Consider the following 15383-nt stretch of genomic DNA (forward strand, 5'->3'; position numbering starts at 1 on the left):
CTCCTCTCTTCCTCTTCTCCCTCTAGTGCTGCCCATTTGGCTAGTTTGTAGCTCAAAAAAGCAATAAGTAGTCTAGCTATGTTATTTTGTATTGTTTTTTTTTTTTTTTTTTTGGAAATATACCTTAATAGATGCAAATTATATTAAAATTGGTAATAAGTGCGAGCTAAAATGTACAAAACTCACTGGCAGCATCTCTTAATTCTGTTTATAAGGCTTCTAATACAATTTTGGCGACTGCTTCATTAATGATTTTTTAAAATTATTTAATTCTAATAAACAACTTTTTTTTATTAATAATATAAAAATTATTTTTCCTGCTTGGAGACATTTTAAAGAGCCATCTCTTGAGAACAAAAAAAAATTAATATTACAAATCTCTTAATTCTGTTCATTAGGATTCTAATACAATTTTGGCGACTGCTTCATTATTGATTTTTAAAAATTATTTCCTTCTAATAAACAACTTTTTTTTATTAAGAAATTATTTTTGCCGTTTCCAGACATTCTAAAGTGCCATCTCCTATGAACATGAAAATTAATATTAAAAAAGAAAAACTAATTTGGATTTGGTTAATTTCGATAATTTGGGTCAAATAGAAAAGTACACGCTCTTCGTGCAATAAATTATTTTATTTATTGTAAAACAATTGTAAAATAAAAGAACTTAATCATTTTACATTATTTTGGATCAAATATGAGCTGTTCTTACTTAAATTAATGCAATTAATATTTAATTGGGACTATTTAGACACATTTCTTATATAAAAGTGTTAAGACAAGTATGTGGTCCATTTTTTGGATAAATATTAGGAAATTGTTAAAAAAAAATGATAAATAACCTGCTTAAAATAATTGCTGAATAGTAATGTAGTACCTTTAAGGATTTAAAATTTTAAGAAAATGGATTCGACCATTAAAACTGGTTGAGATATGGACTGTAACATATTTGTATTTAAATAATTTGCGAGAAAATTAAAAATACTTTTTCACCACAGAGGAGGTGAATGAAACGTTTAAATATGCCGCCAACAGTGTTGTAAAATGTCAGAATGCGTTACTTACCGACGTCACTCACCACCGCTAGCGAATGCCACAACCAGTATGGAAGAATGTATCCGCTATATCAAGGTGTCTTCGATAGGTTAGGATGGTGCATCGGCTTAGACGGGAGGGTGTACTTGCTAACCGCCTTTAAACAATGGAAAATAATAAGTATTCTTTGTTATAAATTCTAATTTTAAGGAAAGGGATTTAAAAACTTGCTTACTTCTTATTAGACCGTAGTGGGATTTCGTTTATATTTTTTTAAATTGTATCTGCTTTGATTTCCTTTGTAACGCCTACCAAATACTGGAAATAAATCAAAGTTTCGATTCAAAATATTAATGTTAGTAATTTTTCCAACAAAAGAACAATTAAGAATATGATTATTAAAATAATTGAACCAAGAAAAATGTACAAAAAATGTCAACGTTCAGCAAAATAAAACATTTAGGAATATTTCAATTTATTTATTTATATAATTTTTAAAATGGTTTATGCTGTTGAAGCATTTTTTTTATATATTATATTTAATTTAGTTGATTTTTAAGCTGATTTATATAAAATACACATTTTAAATTTAAAATGTTAATGGAAAATCGATAGAGGAAAATTCGGGGATCTAGGAAGCTATGGAATCCGAAATCAAAATATGTCAAGGCTTTGGTAAGACATAGCTCCATTTATTTCATTAGTTCCACAACAGCCAGACGACAAGCATCTCAACTAGCGTTACTTCCAGAAAAGTTCGACTAAAAAATTTTTAACTTTATTTTCGATATGCAGACCATTTACAAACGACTACGCAACCGAGATGTACCCTACACTCAATTCGTGAAGAGGGCACGTCAAAGTGTGACCCCACAAACCCCGTTAACCGAATCTCAAAATCGCGAATCTAACGATCTCGAAACTAACGGTACTTCGAATGCGCTTGTTCTAGAGAATCCCGTCGCGAATCTCGTTGAAATCCGCGAAGATCCAAAAGAGCTTGATACGGATGAAGTGTCGCAATCGGAATCTACGGAAACTAATGACGATCTGAATGCGGTTGTTCCACCGGATCCCCTACCAACTGGGTCTGATAGTGATAATGCGTCGCTATTTGGATACTCGGAGGATGAAGCTGATAATTTCATAGCTAGGGAATATATGATTGTTCCATTGCCACTCGTAATTCGTGATACTGATAGTGATATTGTGTCTCAATCTGGATCCTCAGAATATGAAACTACAGATCCTGAAGTCGAGAATAATCGCGAGACGGTTGTTCTAGTGCATTCCGTCGCCGTGGGTGGTGACTCACAAAGTGACGAATCGGCCGAGGGTAGTGATACCGATAGTGACGCAGTTTCCTTCGAGTTTGTTGATTAAACCGGATCCTTTTGCGATAGATCACAAATTTTGTATTTTAAATATTACTATTTGCTAAAAAATTTAAAATTCCGGTAAGTGCGCTCTGTTTATTGCAAAATAAGGAAATATTTTTGACTTCCATTCACACAGCTCCCAAAAAATGACGCACTATCCGTATCCCCAGGCGATAGATACCAAAAAAAAAAGAGTTCCAAATCTTGTTTTGAATTATTATTTGCAGAAAAATTGAAATTTCCGGTAAGTGGGCTCTGCTTATTGCATAATAAGGAACAATTTTTGATTTCCAATAAATATCGTACCAATAGAGGGTGGTGTACCACAAAACGAAGATCTAATAGAGGGTGGTGACCCCGAAAATCATGCACTATCTGGATCCTTGGCTAGTGTATTTAACTAGATCCCTTTGCGTCAAAAAGAAGTTCTAAATTTTTTTTTTTAAATAATATCATTTTCTGAATTTTTGATTTCCATAAAATTACGAACCACAAAATGATCGCTTTGCGCTAGATACCAAAAAAAAAAGTTTACAAGTTTCAAAGTATTATTTTTTGAAAAATTGAAAATTGCGGTGAGTGTGGGCTCTGTTTATTATTATGCAATAGAAATATTTTTGATTTCCCTAGCACAGGTCGATTGCCCTTTGAACCTGTTTGTGCCGACACCGACTGAAACAAAAGTCCACCATTCTGGGACAATGGAGCAGCGGCAGATTCTAAGGCATCAAAAGAACAGCGACTCGCAATTTGGAATCGGACCAATTAGTTGTCCTTTGTCCTGGCACCTTTGTCGCCCGGATTTTCGCAAACACAGTAAAATCACATCGATTTTCCCATGCATCTTCCCTCACTTTGCCACTGTTTGCAGCCCAAGGAGTCCTGTTTCAGGACGGAGGATCCCTTTTATATTATTCACCATACCATACACCATACACCATGGACCATGGACCTTGGACCGTGGAGGGAGCGCAGCGGGCGTGCGGTGCGGAGATCAGAGGAGCGGTCCGCCGCGGGGCGCCCTCAACTGATGATCATTTCGACACCCCATTTATGCGGCGGCTTCTTGCATTCTCCTCTCCGGTTCTCTCCAGTCAGCTCCTGTTCTCCGTGCACTGCGCAAAACTCTTACACGATTTTCTGGTCTTATGTTCAAGCGAAATTTAAGAGAAAAAGAAATACAAATAATTAAATTATCAAATAGCTGAATTAAGACGTTTCTTTTTATAAATTCATGGGAATGTTTAAAAACAAAATTGGGAAAATTAAAAAAAAAAACTCTTGTAAAAAAATATTTAAAAGAATGTTAAAAGAATTTTTTAAAATGTTCAATTTAATGGATAGTATTAAAAAAATTTGTGGAATGCCTAAAACTAAGATTTCTATAGTACATTTCATCAAGAAAAAAAATTGTATCAAAATAAAAAAAAAATATAAAAAAATCAGAGGGTTTTGTTTTTAACCCTATATATAACTTTAAGGGGTTATATAATTTAAGATTTATGGGAATAAAATATATTAGAGGTAATTTTTTTTTTTATTTAATTATCGTTTACTTTTGATAAATGAGTTATATATTTTAAATTTTATGGGATTATAATATATTAGAGGTAACATTGTTTAATTTATTTACCTTATAAGTGTATAATCATTTACTTTTGAGAACCGAGTTTTTCATGATAATGTCTGGGAACAATTTACAAGTATTTCTTCCAGTGCTGCAACAAGTGTCTCGAGTTCGGACATCTAGGGATTTCGGTTCGGTCTGCCAAGTGATTTCCCGGAAAGTGTTAGAATCCCCTTGTTTCGGCACTCTTTCTTGGCTCCCCCGCTTTCTACCCCTATTTAGGGGCTGTAAATTGATGCTGTTGACATTTTTAGTGCAAAACGGTCCCCGAGGAGATCTCTAATATCTTGTTCGCGGTTCGGGGCCCCCCCCCTTCCCCTCAGAGCCACACGCTCCGTCATAAAAGAGAAAAAAAAAACACACACATGGAGGGTAATATTTATTATTGAAATTAAAATTTATTGTTTGATGGCTATTGTTTTTTCTGTTTCTTGTTCCACTGAGTGTGTGTGTGTTTTTTTTGCATCGTTGCCGCTTGATTAGAGAATTCAGTGGAAGTCCAAGGATCCCTAACCCGAACCCGAACCCAATTCCTAAATCGATTGCGATCCCGAGAGATGGCCACAAGTGCGCCCCGAAAAGGTCAAAGGGGGCGCGGCACGACCTTGCGATGAGGCCTGAGGATTGCGCAATCTGTCGTCAAACAGCCGATACAGTTGGGTAAATCGAGAACCATATATGTATGGATATATTCTGGAGGGAAGGGTGAAAAAAAGAGGGGGCGTTGCCTGGATCTGCTCAGATGAATTCCTTTGCCATCTGTTGCATCTCGTCGATAATGCCAGCACAAGTCTTACTTCATTTAATATATTCATGTCTTTTAAGTTTCCCTAAGACAAACCATAGTCGGAATAGATAAGATGCTATTATCTCAATGAAAGTACTTTATAGATGATTATTTTTAATAATATAATATGATATGATATGCAATATAATATAATATGCAATGACCTCAAATAAGTACACTAATAGATTAACAATAATATTTTTAATAAAAAATATAGGGTTTATTCTCAAAAGATCAGAATAGTATTATCTTAAGGAAACCTTTTTGTAGATGAAAAATAATATACCTTATAGATGATTATTTTTAATAATATAATATGATATGACATGCAATATAATATAATACGCAATGATCTCAAAGAAGTTAACTAATAGAATAACAATAATATTTCTAACAAAATATATAGGGTTTATTCTCAAAAGATACAAATAGAATTATATCAAAGAAACCTATTATTAGATGAAAAATAATATTTATTATAATATAATATAAAGTTGATTTGGAATTCGTGCAGTACATCTTTAAAGAATATTAAAAAATCGTTTAATCTCAAATCCTCTGTTCAAAATTGTTTGATTTTTCGTATTATTACCAAAGTAAAACGATAAGACAACGACTGAGATACAAAACCCAGATCAACTTTTGCGAAAGTCAGAGATTGTCCAGAAGTCAAAGATAGTTAGCGATAGGTCCCAGAAACAAGGTATACAAGATATACAAAGTCAATTGGCGAAAAAACCCCGGAGATTAATCTAATCTTCGACGAAGAACGGGGCGAAGACGCTAGAAAGGCCAAAATATTTGCAGACAGTGAAAGGATTTAGATGCGAAAATCCCCATAAATCCAATTAACACAAATCTGCATAACGGGTTAAGGTTGCGGGTCGGGGTCCTGTCGCAAAGGTAAAGGATTACGAGCCGGCAAGCCAAGCATTTCAATTGAATATTTTACCCATCGACTACCTGCAACCCCCCTTTCTTTCGGATTACCGCAGACGATCCCTTGACTTTTCCTGCTAAGCGATCGTAAAACGTGGATTATGCATTTATGGCACCCCGCGGCAGCCCCGAAACCACCCAGCCACCCACCGCCCACAGGACCTTTGGTCAAGGGGTGCGGTTTAATCCGAGACCACCAAAAACCGATGGGAGAGCCATAAAGCTGCACTCGGAGAAAATGCGGGTGATTCCTTTAAATTCTGGGCATAGAAACTTGCACACAGAGGGAATTATTGAATTACATTGCTCTTGGCTTGAGAAAATTCGTTCTTAAAAACCGTGTAAGTATAAATGTTCTCAATATTAGATTTATTATTAAACAACTTTTAAGTATATACTACGGACTGAACTAATAGTTTATTGGTTGAGATATACAATGTGCATAAATACCGCCTATTCAACTTGATTCGATCAAAACAAGAACATTTTCAACTTAAAAATGTCGTTCTATTTTTAAGAACATTTTCACTCAGATAAGAACGTCAGAATCTTTTCTCTATACGCCTTTAAATTCTGGCCATAGAAACTAGCAGGCATTTTTTTGACCAACTATGCAAAAATAAAAAAACTACTTTCAAACTAAATGTCAATTTTTTTATCTTAAACCATTTTTTTTTAATTAAAATTTTTTTTTTATTGTTTTTTTCGAACAATTTTTTTTTTATGAAGTAAATCTACTTTATCTGAAAAATGCCTTTTTTGGAGTCAATATTTTTTCTAAAAAAAAACCCTCTTAACTTAAATTACTGAAATTCCGGGCGAATACTTTTTTAATGCACCTCACTACCGTAGGAATATTTGAATTCTTTGACTCAACTGCTTTAGGTTAGGAATATATTTTTAAGATCTATAGCTACAGCCATATATAGACAGTTATTATCTTAGAAATTGATATATTTCAAAAATAAAAAGTACCCCTTATTATTTTCCTGAGTGTAGGGCACCAGAAGATGTCGCATTAATCTGCCAAAGGACCGCGATAAGGATTGAGAATCAATAATTACGATTCAGGCGTAACCGAGTCGGGGGCTAGGTAGCAAAACAAGACGGGATAATCCTGGAAGGGTTCCAGGCTGTCCGCTTTCGGGATTAGAGACGATCCAGCGAAAAATCCCGCGGATGAGGAGCTTTGATGCGACGAAGTCAAAACTTTTCCAGCTTAAGACCAGCTTAGGCCCTCCGCGACTCCCGATTTTCTACCTGACCCGATAGGCGATCTCTGATCACCGCCTTGTTTGGTGGGCTCGTCCCGGTTAATCAATTGATTATCGCCATGGATTGGAATGGTTAAGATCGGTTCTGTTGGGGACGTAGGCTTGACTGTGTTTGTGCGGACTAGAGAAGCGGATTGAAGGGAGTCACTTCCTCAAAATTAGGATTAGGACTCATTTTGCATAATATTTGGACAGATTTACAGATCAATAATGTCACGATTTGGTCGATATATTAACTATAAGTGGGGTGATAATGAGTTATTAATATATTTTTTGCATTGCTTTATTATTATTTTAGAAATTTTGATATTACTTTCCTTTACCTTTTTATTTTAAATGTAAGTAAGTACACAGAGAAAATTATGATGTTCTCATTTTAGTTGAAAATGTTCTTAAAAAATTAAACATTTTTTAAGTTGAAAATATTTTTATTTGGCTCGAATCAAGTTGAATTGTCAAAAAATAGTTAAACAAACTCAATTTAACTTATCTCTTCTCACCATTTCGTTCTAATATTGAGAACATTGATACCAAAATGTACTTAGACGGTTTTTAAGAACGAATGTTCTCAATTCAAGAACAATGTACTTGAATAATTCTCTATGTGTAGGGGTTTATTTAGATCAATATCAATTAAGTATATTTGTTAGATCTTTAATAATTGATATTATTACTTTCTTATCCTTAAGAGTACATAAGAATATCTCAGGAATATATAAATATTATTAATTTATTATTATATTTATATCTATAGCTCCTTTAAAGTTTCCCTTAGAAGTCTATGCATTCTATTCCCCTTTGAAAATTACCGTCTTTTCCTAGTCCCAATCCCCAAAGCGATTTTCCAACTTCATTTGACCTAGTGGTACAAAAAAGTGGGCGTGTTCCTTGGTGGGCGGTGGTGGTAGATAGGGATAGTAGGAACTTTCCTTGCTGTTGCTGCCGACTTTTTGCTAATTGATTATGCGGCGACGTTGTGGCCCAAGGACAAGAACAAGAAGAAGACCAAGAACAAGGACAAGGAGAAGTTCCTGAAAAGAGGGTGGGTCTGGGGTGGAAAGAGGGAGGCGGTGGAGGGGGTGGGCAGGCGCAGGCAGACGGTCTTCAAGTCTAGTGGACTTCACCATTGTCATAAATCTTCGGAAGCCAAAGGAGCCAGAGGAAGAGGATGAAGGGCAGGGAGGAGAGGGCCGAACACGAGACAGGCTCCTTGTTGTTGCCCTGCTTGCCTCAATATAATTGTATCTTCCGTTTCATTACATGTTGCCCAGAAGTCCCAGTCGCATACCCAGTAAAGCACAAGCTGGGTATATGGGACTGAAAGGTATTTTAAAAAAATATTTTAATATATAGTTAGGAAATACAATATTTACCTCATACCTCTCTTGATTATTCTCATCCTTACCATATACAATCTCATATCCCCTTTTATCATTCCTTATAGTGATTGCCTTTAAAATCAAATGATATTGGAGGAAGATAATATTTTGTATAATGGAACAAACATTCAAAAAGGGGAAATACTTGGGATACAGGTGGATCTAATCATAAATTGATGTCACACCAACTTTCCTAACAATTGAATAATCTTTGCAGTGTGTATTACCCCAAGTTCTACTTTACACACGAAGGCAATGTTCGAATCCAGGAAATATTTGGGATGCAAATGTTTTTAGTCGTAATACATGGGCATACCAATTTTCATATCAGTATGATGATTTTTAAAAGAGTTATCAATGATGACTTATTAAGCGGAGAACCGCTTTCTTTTTAACTTCCTGGGTTATCAAAGGGTAATTCAAACGTCGAGAGGCCCTTCAGAGGGCTCGTTTCGTTTTGGGAGTCATCATTATCTTTTCACAGCAGCAGCAAATCGTAAAATTTACGAAATATTTGGGATACAGGAGGATTTAATCCTAAATTTATGTAACACCAACTTTCCTAACAATTGAATAATCTTTGCAATATGTATTACCTCAATTTCTACTTTACACACGGAGACAATGTTCGAAACGGGGAAATATTTGGGATGCAAATTTATTTAGTCATAATACATGGGCATACCAAATTTCATATCAGTTGGATGATTTTTAAAAGAGTTATTAAAGATGACTAACCGGAGAATCGCTTCATTTTTTAACTTCCCGGTTTATCAAAGGATAATACAAACGTCGAGAGGCCCTTCAGAGGGCTCGTTTCGTTTTGGGAGTCATCATTATCTTTTCACAGCAGCAGCAAATCGTAAAATTTGTGGCCCCGGTCCACGTTGCGTATGCGTAATAAAAAAGACGCCGCATAATAAAAAGGGAGCGCAATGGAATGGCCTGCGCGGGCAAGAGAGAGCGAAAGAGAGAGCTGCTGTCTCTTTTGTGGTGGTGTTTGGTCAACGCCCCTTTAAATACAGTTATTTCATTGGGCCGCGACCACAAATTTATTAGTTTTTATTGTTATTGTATTGATATTTGAATTATGCCCGCTCCCTCTTCTTCTTCTTCTTCTTTTGACTCGTTTTCTTCTTCTTTTTGTTTGGGATTCTCGGCCGTAAAATGAAAAATTAAATGCCATTAAACAGAAATTTTAATTTAATTAAAATGATGAGCCATGCTTTTCTCTGTCTGCTTACTTTCATCGAAACAAATTGAAGGGCTGAATGGGTTAAGGGATAATGGGAATTTAAGCAGATATTCGTGCTCATAATGAAGGTACTTGAAATGTGTAAAAAGCGGTGTAATTTATGGCCATCTTAAATCGGGTGGGAAAATATTCGAAAGTTACATACGTGTGGTGTTAATTTTTTTTTTAAATATAGAAATAATTTACGGTCTTATTTTTTATGAGCACTTAAAGAATTTTTTTAATACCAAAATAGCAATGTGTTCTTAAAAAGCTTAAGGTTCTAACAATTTAAAGTTAATATTATTCTAGAATTCTAGAAAATGTCTGTTGTGTACAGCATGTTCTCGAAATTTTTAAATTCATGGAAATGTTTTTTCTGAAGCATCATTTTCAGAAAAAATTGAAAGATATATGTACTTTGTTGAAAGCACAAGGTTAAAAAAAAAATTTTATTATTTTTAAATAAATGTAAATTATTTAATTTTCGACATATTAATTTTCAAATGATTAAATTTTCATAAGTAAAGCTAAAAAATATTCTTTCAAAATCCTTAGCTGGGTCCAATATATTTTTTTTTAATAAATTCAAAAATTATAATTTTCAAAAATATTTATTTTTGATGATTTAAATTTTAATACACGTATGTAGCTAAAAATATTTTTAAAAAACCCCAGCTGAGTATTGTTAAAAGTTCTAAGCAAAAACTTTAGCCCACAAAGATTTGCCTTAAAGAAAGATCAACATTTGTGGCCAAAACTTAAAGTTTGACCGCAGGTACAAAAACAAAAACAACAACAGCACATGCACCGCAAAGGCAACAACAACAACAGCATGCTCACCCAATTGCTTTGACACACAAAAACGCCTGCGGCGGCAGAAGCAAAAACAACACCGAGAAGAGAGAGCCACATCTCTAAGGCGAGAAAGAGAGAGCCAGAGAGAGTGCTGACTGGCAAGCAGTGTTCGCCTGCAGAGCGAGCGAGACCAAGAGAGTTGCCCCGAAGGCAAATAAAAAAAACAACCACCATGATTGCAAACCCCCCAGAGCAGCGAGAGCGAGAGAGGGAGAGCGAGGGCTGCCGCAGAGAGAGGCCTGAGCAGGGCGTGCGCCAGAGCAGGACAGCACTACCGCGCTCGGCCGTCGCCGCCGCCGCTGCCGCTGCCCCGCTCTCTGCCCGCGCCGCTGCCCGCAGCCAAGTGATTCGTTTTGTACGTTGTTAGACTCTCTCGCCGCGTTTTGGAATTCAGTCGACAATCGACGATAATTACCGGTGGTTGTATCACATCACGCGCAGCAGCAGCAGCAAGAAGCAGCAAGAAGAAGAGCCAGCAGCAGCAGAGAAACTCGCTCGTTTTTGGATCTATATATATATATATATAAATTCGCCGATATATATATATATGTGCACTACAGCGCATTGGCGAATTTTCGGTCGCCTTTAATTTGTTTGTGTTTTTTCCGTGTTCGCCACCGCATGTGCATGCAATTACGTGTGTGCCGCGGCAAAAGACTATAATTATAAAACTAAAGTGAAAAGCGTGCCATAATTACGCGAGCGAATATCAATAAGTGCGCGCGCGAGAGCAATGTGCGAAAAGTGTTAAGGAAACGCACACAGTAGCCAGTAGCCGAGAAATCAAAGTCACATTTTCATTTCGAGAGGAAAATCCAAGGAAAGCTTCCCCTTCAACATGATTGATGCGGCCTGCAACTACTTGAATCCCTACGCGCAGCAGCAGCAGTCGCAACAGCAGCAGTCGCAACAGCAGCAGGCGCAACAGCAGCAGGCGCAACAGCAGCAACATCATCTGCACATGCAGCAGGCGCAACATCACCTGCACTTGTCGCAGCAGCAGCAGCAACAGCACATGCAACACTTGCCGCCACAGCAGCAGCAGCAGCAGCAACAACTGCAGCAGCAACTGCAACAACAGCAGCAACAGCAACAGCAACAGCAGCCGCAGCCACATGACTTCCTCAGCGCCGCCGCCCTGCTGTCCGCCCCCTCGTCCCTCTCCGGCTCCTCCAGTTCCGGCTCCAGTTCCGGCAGCTCACCCATCTACGGCCGTTCCGTTGGCAAGCCGGCCATGAAGCTGGAGCTGCCCTATCCGCAGGCCTCCTCCACGGGCACCGCCTCGCCCAACTCCAGCATCCAGTCGGCGCCCTCATCGGCCTCCGTCTCGCCCAGCATCTTCCCATCGCCCGCCCAGTCATTCGCCTCCATCTCGGCCAGTCCCTCCACGCCCACCAGCACCAGTACTTTGTTGCCACCCCCATCGGCGGGCGGATTGGGTGGTGGCGGAGCGGCAGCGATTGCGGGATCCACATCCTCGTCGCCGTCCTCCTCATCGGCGGCATCTGCGGCGGCGGCGGCAGCAGCAGCGGCAGCCGCAGCAGCGGACCTGGGAGCAGCGGCGGTCGCCAGTGCCGCCTACGGCTGGAACACCGCCTATCCCGGATTGGGAGCCCCAAGGTAAATATCCATATAATACCATATTAAAATTACGTTGAGATGGCATATCTAGAAAGGATATCTTATCGTATCTTATCCCAAGTTGAGATATTAGAAATTCCATGGATATCCTTTTGATTACTTTGATATGCTAGAGTCTATATAATACCATTTGAAGTTCCCATTTGAAATTACTTTGAGGTGGTATATCTAGAGAGAGTATCTTATCGTATCTTATCCCAAGTTAAGATATTAGAAATTCTATGGATATCCTTATATACAATCATCAGAGATTTTTGATTACTTTGAGATGCTAGAATCCATATAATACCATTTTAAGTTCCCATTTGAAATTACTTTGAGATGGTGTATCTAGAGGGAGTATCTTATCGTATCTTATACCAAGTTAAGATATTAGAAACTCTATGGTTATCCTTATGTACCATCATCAGATTTTTGATTACTTTGAGATGGTATATCTTATCCCAAGTTAAGATATTAGAAATTCTACGAACATCCCTATATACCATCATCAGAGATTGTTGATTACTTTGAGATGGTAGAATCTTATCGCATTATATTTCTAGTTAAGGAATTAAAAAAATTCTAAGGATATCTATGAATTAATATCGCCACCTAGAGATGAGATCATAGAAATGCTTTTAAAACAGAATCTTTATATAATTGGTTGATATAATTGGATTGTCTTAAAGATTCACATTTGAAGTTGATTAGAGAACCATTGGTCACTAGTTTAATAATAGATTCTAGGACATACAGTTATTATTGGTTACAATACCCATCTTAGATTATCTATTCTCATCTCAAGGTATGGAATAAGGAACTAAACGGATATGTTTACCTTTTATTTTCCTGTATTACGGAACCATTATTACTAAATTACAGTTCAATCAGCATAAGTCTTAAAGAAAGAATCTTAAAAATAAACTCATTTAATTTGATTGAATAGATAGATAGATGGAATAGATTGAATAATCTCAAGTAATTTGATTGAATAGATAGATAGATGGAATAGATTGAATAATCTCAAGTAGTGCATCATATATATAGATCTGATATCAAAGCTGTGAAAATGATAGGTTAATTTAAATACAGCACCACTTTATAACGATGTTTGCCAACAAATTCAGGGCTTCAGCTTTTAATGATAGTAATCAAAGTGTGATTACAGCTATTAATAAAATATTTTTAAATGCTCAATAGTGGTTAGATAAAAATCGCAGAAAAATAACTATAATATGTAAACTATTAAGCAAATGTTTTAAGTGCAAAACTAACCAGCTGCCCTTCCATTTTCCCTGCTCTTCCAGAAGTCAGTTCCCGTATGCCCAGTACGCCTCCGATTACTACGGCAATGCGGTGGGCATGTCCTCCTCGGCGGCCTGGTTCTCGCACCAGGAGCGCCTCTACCAGCCGTGGAGCTCCCAGAGTTATCCGGGCTTCAACTTCGACGACATCGCCTTCCAGACCCAGCTGCAGCGGCGCTCTGTTCGCTGCACGTGCCCCAACTGCACGAACGAGATGAGCGGACTGCCGCCGATTGTGGGTCCCGATGAGCGGGGTCGCAAGCAGCACATCTGCCACATTCCCGGCTGCGAGCGGCTGTACGGCAAGGCCTCCCATTTGAAGACCCACCTGCGGTGGCACACCGGCGAACGTCCCTTCCTCTGCCTCACCTGCGGCAAGCGCTTCTCCCGCTCCGACGAACTGCAGCGGCACGGCCGTACGCACACCAATTACCGACCCTATGCCTGCCCCATTTGCTCCAAGAAGTTCTCGCGCAGCGATCATCTCAGCAAGCACAAGAAGACCCATTTCAAGGATAAGAAGAGCAAGAAGGCTTTGGCCGCCGAGGCCAAGGAGCAGGCTGCGGCGGCGATAAAGCTGGAGAAGAAGGAGAAGAAGGCGGGCAAGCCGCCACTCACACCACCCGTGGAGTTCAAGCAGGAGCAGCCGGAGCAGACGGCACCGTTGGTCAACTATGCGCCCTATGCGAATCTCTACCAGCAGGCCACCTCATCCTCGTCCGCCAATCCTCCACCACCACCGCCGCCACTCTTCCAGCAGCATCATCATCATCAGTCGTCGACGACGACGAGCTACGTGGAGCCCTGGAGCAGCCGTGCCATACAACCACTAGCCACTACCTCAGCCAGTTCATCCTCATCCTCCAGCGCCGGTTCGCCGGCGGCAGCGGCTGTCGTCGCCGCCACCGGTTCAGCATCTTCCCCGGCCGCCTCCGCCACAGCGGCACTGGCCCAGCATCACTATGCCGCCCTGGCCATGCAGAGTGAGTCCCAGCTGGCGGCGGAATATGGGCTAACCATGAGCGGACTGGCCAGCGGGGCCAGCCAGGACTCCAGCTCCAGTTGCCACATGAAGTCCGAGTATGCGGCCAGCTATCCGGCTGAATTTGGAGCAGGCACCGCCAGCTACGGCTATCCGCATCCACATCCACATCATCACAACGCCTGGGCAGCGGCCTATCATCCGCATGCCACCGCCTAGGATTCCTAAGAGGGATTGCCCCCCAGATTGTTATAAAGTTTCAAAGTTGAAAAACAAAAATGCCATAAAGTCCCGCAACCCAAAAGGCAACAAAGCAAGCGTAGAACGAACCTCTAGTGTGTGTTTTTTTTCAGTGTTTATTGTTGATATAAAAATATATGTGAAAATCGAAAAAAAATAAATCCACAAATACCCCATAAGACATTATATAATATTATAAACATATATATATATATATATTAACTATATTATTAACTAGCTCTAGAACTTGAATTTTTTTCCAATTTTTTTTTCCCCCAAAACCTAGTTAAGGCATTTTTTTTTGCATGTCTGTACATACATATAAATCGTTTTATAAGCCATACCATATAGAATGCGAGAAACCATCTAGTTGTGTACCATAATAATTGTTAATTGTCTTTAAGATAAATTATATACAACAACAAAAAGCAAAAAAAACAAGGCGACAAATTCCCCATACAAGAAATCCTAACAATAAAAAAACGAACAAAATTATATCGGAAAACAAAGCAATACCAGTTTTTATTATTCTCGGGGAGCAACCGATCACGACGCACCCTTGTTTATGGGTCTATGGTTCGGTTTTATTTCGGGGTTGTTTTGATCTCGACCAGGGGTGGTTTCTTGCGTATAAAGAGGGACCCAGGAAGCTTCTCGACTTCCGGCGAACTTGATCTGCCTTGGGTGCGCTGATCTTTGGCGGGACTTGAATAATAGAAACT

General features: G+C 38.7%; 1 protein-coding gene and 1 long non-coding RNA gene across 3 annotated transcripts; both read left to right on the plus strand.

Moving 5' to 3' along the window:
• Positions 1–1750: 1750 nt before the first annotated feature.
• On the plus strand, positions 1751–3605 carry LOC119556994. Of its 2 annotated transcripts, none has more exons than XR_005220017.1 (5): positions 1751–2492; positions 2551–2658; positions 2727–2989; positions 3045–3230; positions 3286–3605. It is a non-coding gene; the product is annotated as an uncharacterized LOC119556994 (long non-coding RNA). The 2 variants fall into 2 exon arrangements; XR_005220016.1 differs by having other exon boundaries at positions 3050–3230; positions 3286–3602.
• Positions 3606–10928: 7323 nt separating this feature from the next.
• LOC119556606 (transcription factor btd) lies at positions 10929–15170 on the plus strand. The gene is made up of 2 exons (XM_037868919.1): positions 10929–12132; positions 13443–15170. The coding sequence occupies exons 1-2, from the start codon at positions 11351–11353 to the stop codon at positions 14638–14640; spliced, it is 1980 nt and encodes a 659-aa protein (XP_037724847.1). The 5' UTR covers positions 10929–11350; the 3' UTR covers positions 14641–15170.
• The last annotated feature ends 213 nt before the right edge of the window (positions 15171–15383 follow it).

Source organism: Drosophila subpulchrella, chromosome X (genome assembly GCF_014743375.2).
Source record: "Drosophila subpulchrella strain 33 F10 #4 breed RU33 chromosome X, RU_Dsub_v1.1 Primary Assembly, whole genome shotgun sequence".
NCBI classification, from domain to species: domain Eukaryota; kingdom Metazoa; phylum Arthropoda; class Insecta; order Diptera; family Drosophilidae; genus Drosophila; species Drosophila subpulchrella.

What these genes read in the sequence shown, in the direction of transcription:
- LOC119556606 (XM_037868919.1), top strand. Translation starts at nt 11,351, where the DNA reads ATGATTGATGCGGCCTGCAACTACTTGAATCCCTACGCGCAGCAGCAG. An exon ending in CCCGGATTGGGAGCCCCAAG is followed by an intron (nt 12,133 to 13,442) that starts GTAAATATCCAT and finishes CTGCTCTTCCAG; the next exon opens with AAGTCAGTTCCCGTATGCCC.